Source organism: Barbus barbus (genome assembly GCF_936440315.1).
Source record: "Barbus barbus genome assembly, chromosome: 4".
In the NCBI taxonomy this organism is placed as follows: domain Eukaryota; kingdom Metazoa; phylum Chordata; class Actinopteri; order Cypriniformes; family Cyprinidae; genus Barbus; species Barbus barbus.
The window spans coordinates 26203001-26214041 of record NC_136732.1 but is presented as its reverse complement, the minus strand read 5'-3'; the positions used below and the strand labels follow the sequence as shown (position 1 = coordinate 26214041).

Below are 11041 nucleotides of genomic sequence, written 5' to 3'. Positions count from 1 at the left end.
CTGGTCCACTGACCCCTGACTGGCTGATCTTCATCACTCACGCATCCAAACCAGTCTATGATCCAAACAGAGGCTGGGCCTGACGTAAGGCTGTTGCCATGGAAACCTCTTCCAGACGATGCTGGGCGCGGTGGGATTGGGGAAGGAGGGAGGGGACAGTGGGCCACATCAAAGTTCAAGGTCATCTTCACAATACTATTGTGTCTGTGACTTCGGTCATAATGAAATGGAGACATTTTGTTTTCTTTCTATTAAAAAAAAACATATGAGGTGGTTTCAGATTGTTCAGATTGTATTACAAAACGAAACAAAACGTTTGTTCAATTGTTTTATTTATTAAATAAATGAATTTAAAAAAAATAAGTATTGATTTGTTGCTATATTACGGTATTACAGTAATTTTAATCATCATTGAAAATAAATAGAACATAAAATCCTGTATAAAGTTTACTAAACATAGTAAAATACAGAATATCAATACAAATATCATCAATGCAAAAGTAAAATGTCAAGATGCATTACAGTAATTCTGGGTAATAACCGGGAGTAAATGTGCTTTACTGTTTGAAAATAGAGTATCTATCTATCTTATAAAATATAAACCGCAAAGTATCTTAATGCTCTTCTAAATGGATTTTATGTATTTATTTATTTTTTTGTTTAAAAAAAGTGGAGTGAAATATGACTCAGACAGTAGACCTACTTTACAAATAATTTCTTCTTAAATACTGTCACTGGGATTCACAGATATTAAGCTAAATAAAAATCAGCTGGCAAAAACATTGATTTACATGGAAAATTGGGTCAAGGCATTCACAAGGCACGTGTTTATGCTTGTATTTATTTAGTAACCACTTTTAAAACATCTGGAGGGGAAACCACAATAAAAAAAATAAAAAATAAAAACCTGTGAAGGAGAGTGTTATGTACAGTTACCAAATACATTTTCATAGATGTATCATAAGAGGTAAGTCTATTAAGTAAGTAACCTTAATATCTACTTGTTTTCACCATGTCAGTCTTATTATGAATATGACCGTCCTACATCTGAGAGTAGGTCTGGCCGCCTGCCTGACCCCTCCCAGTTATTATGCGCTCGCGCCGCCACAGGCTTGCGAATGGTAGGGAGGGCTGGAGGTAGGTGGGGGCAAAAGAGAGAAACAAAACGTGACGAGGCACCCGAAGCGCCTTGTTATGCAACCGCTGACCTACTAACATACATTTCTGAACAGAAGCAGCTAGCGGCAGGATACTGGAGCGCATCGCAACACAAGGAACCTGGGCAAAAACAGACGGTCTGCGGAATCCATGCGTACTGGACACGGCGTGTAGTGTGTGAGCATCACTTCGCCTTTTATTCAAGTCATCGAGGCTGATACAAAGAGACTAATAATAGTCAACGGGCGGCAAAACAATATTTTGGAAAAGCCACAAACGGTACGTTTGTTTAATTGCTTAACTACTTTTGGGTGCACGCTCACACAAACATTGTATGCTCTCAACTGCATTGGTGATGCTTGTGATTCTGGCGTGATCTTGCGGAAATTTTACGCGGTTATTAAACGAGGTAACTGAAATTAATACAAGTAGCTATGATATTTGAAATCCAACGGCTTCTGTTTACTCACAGATAAAGGTTTACTTTATGGTTGTGTGTTTACGCATGCTTATTACAGATTCGGATGTTGCTCAATGTGCATGTTCGCAGTGTTAAGGCGAGGCCAGGACCCCTCGCGACTGTGTTGACATGACATTTAGCACTTGATGCCCGTAAAATATTTGTGTTTCCATACACAATTCATCATGCACAAAAGTTTTCTTTATGCATAACTGATTTTTTGTTTACGTGTAGTGGGCTAATTATATAATGTTGCGCCATTTGAACATTAGTAGGCTACATTAATATATGAATCGGAGTTACTGAAATTTCAGTCGGGCGTAACACATCATTTTGATTAAAACGCTAACATATTACATTATATAGCTGGAAATGTCTTAATATATGGTTACTGTTTAATGTTTGCCAATGACGTTTAAATTAAAGTTTTCACAAAGTGTGAAATCCAATTGGGTTAGGAAGTTAATGCGGCGCTCTGGGAGGAAAAATCCCGGACACACTTCTCGCTGTCACGTGTAACCGTGCTCGGTGTTTACGTTAAAAAACTCAGACCCGTTAACTCTTTCCTGGTATACAGACGCGAGCAAATACCGACTGGCAATGTAAAATGCAATTGTCTAACTACATGCAATGCTTGCACAAGTAAAAGCTCGTTTACGTTAATGATATACATCAATATTTTATCTTGGTACACAGTGTGAGAATTATCCAGTAACATTTAGAGGGATTTTTTTCCTGCCAGAAATCTGGCTATTTTAAGTTTATCTCCCGAAACGCAAATAATTGTGAATGCAGTGATTAAATAAATTCAGTATTTATAAGATAATGAACGAAACCGTAGCTACCTTGGAGATGGCGACTATTTACCGCCCTCTTAACTTTTTTTTAGTTACAGTTTAATTAAGTATTGAAACCTAATTATGGTGGTCAGATCCCTCAGATGTGCATGCGATCTGTGTATAGATGTCAGTGAACTTTGCATTTCCTTAGTTTCCCGGCAGATGGTTGTAAACTGATTTATTGAGCTCCTCATCTTCGATTACGTGTTTATACGGTGTAATTTACATTGTTTTGAAGTTAGTTTATTTTTTATTTTTATGACACTTGTGTAGTGTGCTAAGAATAGTATAAGTAGGCTATGTTTTAAATCATAAGATTTTGGATTCCAAATTTTAGATTCAACAGTGTATGTAGTAAGCAAATATGCACTGTAGGATTCCACAGAAATAAGTCAGGCATGCATGCATGATAATTAGCCTAAAATTTGTGGATGTGAGATTTGCTTGATATCTTAACGTTTTCTTTTGACATTTTGCAGTCTTTATGTGTTAAGAGTTACATAACTGTGAGAAATCAGAAGTCTCAAATAAATTAAAAAAGCTCTCTGCCAGCTCTCGGAGCGTTAAATTGTGGAGATGAATATTTCAGATTGTTAATAGATAAAAACACTTTTGTTAAGTGCAATGTCATTGTTGGTTTATTGTACCCTTTAAGCAATAAACATTCATTCAGTGTGTGGTTTTCTTAACATTTCTCAGTGATAGAGAAAGGAAGATAGGGAGAAGTATCGTTATTGTGTCGATGTGGCTAACAGGGAGAGACAAATTACCCTTTAGTTTTGTGGGGCAAGAGAGCACATGTGACTGGTGAAAAACACATGGACTTGGTCAAAGCATTTATTTTTTCCAATAGAGGATGATATGAGTGTGTTTATAGAAAGAGTTGGCCTGGAACTCCTCCTGCTAGTCCAAGGCCTGCCCTCCTCCTACTGGAGGAGATAAACCCAGGCGTGGAATCCACGGGAGAAAAAAAATGAGCTCCTAACCCACGTGCCGAATATTACATTCTGCCCCAGGGTCAATTACATGGCCACAATGAAATCCAGCACCTCCGCCTTCTCCCATTATTTCCATTACTAAAACGTCTGTAAAGCAACACATGAAACATTTGAGCTGAATTATAGTTTCCAGGCCTCGCCCAAGTTAAGACTACAGTGGGACAGACATGCTATTTCTTCCCCAATGAAAGCTCACATGCACAAATATAACCCATATCCTATATATAGGGCAAATTAAATTGGGTTTTAGTGTCTCATAACAATTTTAAGCTTTGCTAATTGCAGGTCATCCAGTGAGATCAATTATTAGGAATTATGTCTTTAATCCATATGCTAAAGTTTTGAATAATAGACACAGGTGTGTCATGTCGGATTCTTTAGGATGGTTTGGCTATTCGTGTCTCCATGCTCAAGATTTGATAATTAGTTGCATTGTTGCTAATGCGAGGAGATAAATGCATCTTTAATGATTCATGGGTGTGGTTGACAGGCTAAATAACTCCTCCACTATTTTTATTTATAGTCTCTTCCCTTCCCTCCATTATAAAAGGAAGAGATTGAATGAAAGAGACTGTATTTACATTTATAATAATTAGAATTTTATTTTAGCTATTTCAGTTTTAAAAACTGTATTCCAAAAGTGCACATAACAAAGTAAAGGTTCTCTACTCATTTGAAGTCGATAATAATGATAGCCATTTGTGAATAATCTGAAATGATTCATTGAGAAAATGAGTCCGATTGATTTATTGTTTTATTGAATCGTGTTTAATTCAGTCTGATTCAGCAGATGGTTTGACAGAAGTCACTTAAAAGAACTAAATCGAGTTTTTCTCACAAATTTGACAGTATACCCTAGAATAACACTAAATACTATGACAGTATTAATAATTTTAAAATTGTATTCAGTTTTCTCAGTTAATTGGGAAATTGGCACTGATCTTTGATGTGGCTTTTTTGTTGTTAGGGATTTTTCGGAAAGTTTTGTGTGTGTGTGTATTGCTGGCATTCATCAACAAATTTTTCTGCAAAATCTTTTCCATGCATTTTCCTTTTTTTACCCTTCTTCATTCCATTTATCCTCAATCTATCCCTCACCTCTCTATTTTTAGCAAACACTTTAATTCCCTTGCCCTTTCTGCCCCTATCTCTCTCTCGTGATGCCTGTTTCACTCCTGACCTATATTTGAGCACAAGAGAAAAAAAAGTTGTTTTTTTCCTTGCTAGCTGCCCAGTTTCTAGGTCAGTGGGTCATTCAGGGAGACTTTTTGAGTTTTGTGCCTCACTTAAATGTCTGTTGGTTCAACTCCCTGTTTACCTGTTTAACATTATTTACATTTAATAAAAATTGCACTTATTCCTTGCATCAACTAATTAAGAGAGGAAAATTACTGTTTTGGCCCCTTGCATTACCAGACTAAACCAGAAAGTGTTGATTGAAGCCATCAGAAGAGGCTTAAGCTGTCTGTAGTTACGTAATGTTGCCTCAGATGTCTGGGATGAGAAGAACATAACCCATAAAAGGGGCAGCCAGATCATGGGATTACACTGCGTTCATCTGCCTAATTTCTGATGCAGATGTCATACTTAATGCTACAGAGTCATGGTGCTGTTTTAGATACACAAGTATAGCCTTAACTAGGAGTCTCTTTTACTGTTGCTTCTCCTAATAAATATAGCAATGCTTTAACTCTGTGTAAACTCAAATTTGTGATTGTTCACTTTATAATTATTATTTTATTGTTGGAGAATAAATATTAGGAATATTAGAGAGTATAATAGCAGATTAATGGATTAAGACCAGATATTTTCAGTCAAGTTTGTAGGGGGAAAAAGGAAATTAGGCACCTTTAGCTGAACAACATCGTGACATTGAAATAGGGAGTTGTTGCTCAGTTTAGGTCATGATCGGATCACAGCATTGTGGAATTGCCCACTGGCAGCAGAGTTAATAATTGGCAACTCTGCTTTTCCATTAGCGCTCACTTATAGATGGCTGAAAGTTACCACCCCTGGATCTGAACTCATGTTGATGGAATGTTCCCCTTCTCCCCTTTTTCCAGATATGCCTGACCTATATTGCAAAGCTCTCAATCCGCAGATCATAAAACCTGGCTTGCCTTTTGCCTGACCTTGGTTTATCTGCCATTATAGTAATTATTGTTATGAGGTTTTCTTGGCTTCTCCTCATTTTTCAGCTAAAGCTTTTTCGAAAGTTCTCCTTGAAAGCCTCTTAGTGAGTAGTAGTCATTAAAAAATGAAGTGTTAATGTTTTTGAATTCAGTTCCTGGGCTCCATTGCATATTGGGTCACCAGAGCGTTTGAACTGTGCAGCCAAGGGGAGATGTTGTAACATTTGATGTTTCAAAAGCAGAAACCTCTTGCACTGGTTCCCTCATAAGATGATGTACAGGATAAGGTTTCAAAATGTTAAAACAAATCATGTGTTCATTGCTAATGTTTACCATATGTGTAGTCCTGTTTACAGAACAGTATTGACTGAATTCTGTACAAAGGGTGATGTTTAACTTGATGTGTCAGATGTGTCAGAACAAGGAAACTAATTTTAGGTAATTTCTGTTTAGCTGTAGGTGACTAAAAAAATGTGCAGCTTGGGTAATCACTGATAGAGTTCCTAACCTCTCTTTCTCTTTGCATCATGAGAGTCCAGTGTCTAGTCAGAGAGTAAAGGTCAAGGGTCGCAGACAGACAAATCAATAGCAGGGTTAGAAGGTCAGACGGTGGTTGCATGGCAACAGCAAACATTCTGTGGTTGTCAGGGTTGAGTAGATGAAGCAAGAGGATATGACAAAGACACGGCTGAACATTCCACTTCTAAATCTTCTGATTACCCAGCCACACAGAGAAGCATGGAGAGTTTCATTAAAAAATGAAAAAGCACAACAAATTAAAAGATTTTTTCGAAGTGCCCAAAGGCAAACTGTGAATTGCTTTAACTTTCGAGGATTAACAAATCTGTCTTTTCTCTTTTATGTTTGCAGCCTTTCATCGAACAGCCAGCTGGAGGCTTTGGGAGCAGCAGCACCCCTCCCCAAGAGGCTGACAAGCTGGGGCAGACCGAGTGACCTATATCCTCCAACACGCCCAAGGCACTGGGGCACATCTCTTTCGGCTTGATAGAGACGTTACATAAAGGAATAAAAGTGAAAACAAAGAAAAGGGGGTCAGAATCATTTAAGCAAATTTCTTCACATTTCCTATTGACCCTCTTTCATTCCCCTGTTTGGCTTTGAAAGACATTGTGTGCAAGACAGCCAGAAGAGTTCTTCGGGTGTGTTAAATGCAGGAGACTCATACCGAGGTGCACCTGTTCTTACTCTTCTTAGGCAAGCTGGACACTTGATCATCAAGGGATATTTGCTTGAGCTTCACATCAACAAAATCAATGAGGTTCAGTTTTCCAGGGACTAAAATACCTCATAAAGCCTTTGATTATCCAGCTACTTAGTTGAAGATTCTCCACTGTTCGTCGGCATATCCTACAGGAATTCCCGTAGCCACCTTTCCCCCATCCATTTCTTCATTTATTTCCATTACCAGTGGTGAAGCCGAGGTCCCAAACTGGCTCCCACTGAGGAACAATGGAAAGTTTGAGCTTACAAATTTCAACAAATTCCAGTGCAGGCAAAACCTTAAAGAACACAGAAAGCTTTCTGGACTACAGTGATCTTCTCCATTCACCTCAAAGCAACAATCGCCAGAGCCGCCTTCTTAAATCAAAGCAAAACATGAGCTGTCGACGTAAGCGTGAGTTCATCTCAGATGACAGTAAGGATGCATCCTATTGGGAAAAGCGACGCAAAAACAATGAGGCAGCCAAGCGTTCCCGGGAGAAACGGCGCTATAATGACATGATCCTAGAGAACAGAGTTATGGTGCTGAATGATGAGAATGTACGTCTGAAAACTGAGCTTTTACAACTTAAACTCAGGTTTGGTATGATAAGTACAGCCTCCTACATGGAAAAGAGTCAGCAGATTGGTGGAGCAGTCAATGGAAGTCCTGGGGGAAACTCCACATCTTCCTCTACCACAAGTCATTTCTACCCTAATGGTTACTCAAGTGTTTCTCAGATGATGATGAACTCTGATTCTTCTGAAACTGAGCAGTCTGTTCGAGGGGACGGACATGTGAAAATGGCAAAGTATTCCCCACGAGGTTCCCTCTCCGATATGTCCGATGGCTCCTCTCGGGACAGCCCAGAGCCACTTGTGTATGACATCAAGCAGGAGGGGATGGGTCTAGATATGGACATTGTCAACAGCACTACCACACAGATCATGCTAAACATTCATTCTAGATTACCTGCAGTACTTCACCAGCACACTATTGAGCGAGTTTATTCAGCCAACCAACAGAAGCAGCGACGCCAAGAGACCATTGCGAGTCCAGTCATCCCACAGTCCGCTCAAAGAAGTGTTATCCTATACCGTTCAAGCAGTGCCTCGTATCCTGTGGAAACTCAGGAAATGATTCCTAAAGAACAGCAGAACCTCACACAGCCTACTAAGGGACCAACCGAAAGTCCCAAAAGCTTGGCAGAGGTGTCTAAACGGCTAGAGAGAAAGACTTTGGACTCTCCTCCTTATGAGTACCCAGATGGGGATGCAGCCGAAAGGCAAGCTTACATTGCTCAACGACAGACCCCCAGGGTTGATGCTGCTGCCCCAGATCTTCTAATGAGACCAGAGGAAGGGCATGAAGCACAGATGTACCAGTGTTCTAATGTAACCTTGGAGAATGACGAGCCACCAGTGCTGACCTATGAAGGAGGCTTGAGACAAGAAGAGTACTATGAGGGTCACTCAGGAAAGGACACTTCCTCAAGTGACGGGGATCCCCGCAGCTCTGATAAAGAGGGCTCCACCGATGAGGAGTCTCCCTCTTCTTCTTGCTCCGATACAGGCAGCTACCACTCTCACATATTCATGACCCAGAGCTCACGAAGCCAATGCAAATATGGCCAAGCGGAAATCAAAGGCACTGCCCTACCCCACAAATTGAGACTCAAACACAGAGCTCAGAGCGATGGGAGAGCATCGTCTCAAGACTTGCCGACAACGCCACCTGCTAACTTCCAGCCATTACCTCAGCATCCTTACCTGGCCTTGTCTCAATCTGGCAGCCAGTCGAGTCAAGGGTTTTGCAAGCAGGACACCTCGGCTGGAAGCTTCGAATGTGCGGAGAAGGAATCCAGTATGCGTAACGGTCGTAACAAGAGACATGATTGAACTGGAAACTGTGGGACTCACTTTTTATAAACCCATCTTGAGGTCCTACCTTGATCTTGTACCCTTCACCCCATTCCCTGTTCGAATGCCCAGGGATAAGAGAAGTGGACATTGTCAGGACTACTGCATTGTACCATAATGTATATACTTACCTTTTGTTGGTTTGGTTTGTTTGTTTGACCTCCTCTTAAGGTTACAGCAGCACTTACAACAGGATGAAATAGGATGACATGCTATTGATCGCACTTACCCATAGTTCCCATGCTGCAGCAAGATGTCAAAGTGTGTCATTCAATTCAAAAGCAATATCTACCATATGTGAGGCATTGTAACAGATTCATATTTGTAAATAAGCAACTTCAAGTGCCCCTTTCTTAGTTTTTGACCACACCTTAAGAACAGAACATCTGCAGGTGGCTGTGCACCATTTTTTAAACATACCAAACACCAGGAGATTCAGGGAACGTTTCCCTTGACCAAAGAAACATGGCTTTAAGTTCATACCTCTCTCTGCTTTTCTAACTAGTGCTCCCCATCACCTTTCCCACATTAAACAGCCTAGCTACCACTCCTTGATCAGGCACTTGGTTTGTATGTATAAAATGTGATATAAATATTATATATGAATATATTTTAAGAAGAAAACAAAAAGATTACATGAAAAATAGGAAGTTCAGTGACTAATGAATTTGTCTTTGTCAAAAATACTGTACAATATCAGTGTGTTTGCTGTTTGAGATGCCACTTAATATAAACTCCTTTTTTTACTTTAACAATTTGCAATTAAATATTTTTTTTAGAAACTCCTTTTATAGGAAAATCACAAAATGCCCCAAAGCCTTAGATACTTTAGCGGGTTGATGTAAGCTTCATGTCATAGATACTAAAATGTGTTTTCATTGCAGTTATAACTCATTGTCTAGTCTTGAAACATTACTTGGTGTTTAACGTAAAAAAAATCATTTTCCATTTAATGTTTAAAACCTTAAACCTATCCTAAAAGTACATATCTAGCTTCCCTTGTATGTAGCCTCCTCCATGTTTATAGTTTTGCTTATACACCAACTGATGTAAAAACATTGATTTGCTTCATAACCTGTTACAGAGAGAACTGTCGATAGGCGTAATGCAAAATTACTTTGTCTTTCTCTCTGGTTATCAATGTGAAAGGAATGTTTTGCTCTTATTAGCATGGGGTTTACAGGAAAGCTCCACCCTGCTTACATCAGTATAAATGGATGATTACTAGCATAGTGTTTTTGACCGTTTGCCCTTGAGGCCCCTACACTGTAAGAAAAAAAGTTGAGCCAACTTAAAATTAAGTCAACCAGCTTTTTGCTGATTTTTGAGTTCTCTCAACTTAATTTTGTAGAAGATTCTCAACTTTTTTTTTTTTTTTTTTTTTACAGTGTAGTTAAGTGATATACTGCAGATTTTGAGCCTTTAACTGGTTGGCTGACTCCTCGCTAGTCAACCGCTACCCTGCATATGTTTCCCTGTCAAAAATAAGGTTTAAAGTTGTTGAAGTTTGTTTTTTTTTTAAATAATGCTTGTAAATTTTTCAGGTGTAGCTCAATTTAGCCACAACAGCCCTTTTGTATTTTTTTTCCCCGAAATAAGTCTACTTGTCACGTTAACTTATGGCACTTGTGTATAAATGTAAAATATTTTTACTCACAACACTGTATTGTGCTTTTTAAATTAACTGTTTTGGGGGCCAAGTGTTGTCCTGTTTTATCACTAGCTGCGTCTTTACTTCCGGTTTACTGTGATTTCGTAATTGCTCACCACAATATCCCCCTTTGTCCTTTCAGTGTGTTTCAAACTGAGTGATGTTTGATATTTTTATTTTCTTATGGTTTTATCAAAACGAACATGGGAAAAAAAGCAAGCAAGGCTTGTTTGGTGTTATTGAGTAGACCGTGGCACTGCTGTTCTGTTGCTCTGTTTTGAAATAGATGCATATTGTAAAAAACACTAATATTCAGTGCTAGGGTTGGGTGCATTTCAAAAATTCAACAAAAAAATAAAAAAAGTTGTTGCATTATTCACGTGTTCGTCCTTTTTTAATACTTTATCCACCTACGTAATTATACACTGCTGTTATGTAATTAGATTTTGCAACATGCAATTACAGCTTTATTCAATCAAATTTATTGACATCAGATTACATAATTTGTGAATCATTCAGTATGTTTAAAGAAATGTTGATTGCCGTCTAAAAAGAATTTCACTCAAGCTGAAAGAGATTAGTGAACAAAGGCAAGAATAAACGGCCTATATCGTCTGTTTTAATCTGGTTTAACATTGCGAAAGGGCAGAAATGTTCTTGGT

At 38.8% G+C, this 11041-nt stretch overlaps 1 protein-coding gene across 1 annotated transcript; it reads left to right on the top strand.

Moving 5' to 3' along the window:
- The first annotated feature begins 1231 nt into the window (after positions 1 to 1231).
- Positions 1232 to 10747, top strand: LOC306868939 (uncharacterized protein). The gene is made up of 2 exons (XM_079415419.1): positions 1232 to 1437; positions 6458 to 10747. The coding sequence occupies exon 2, from the start codon at positions 7058 to 7060 to the stop codon at positions 8705 to 8707; it is 1650 nt and encodes a 549-aa protein (XP_079271545.1). The 5' UTR covers positions 1232 to 1437; positions 6458 to 7057; the 3' UTR covers positions 8708 to 10747.
- The last annotated feature ends 294 nt before the right edge of the window (positions 10748 to 11041 follow it).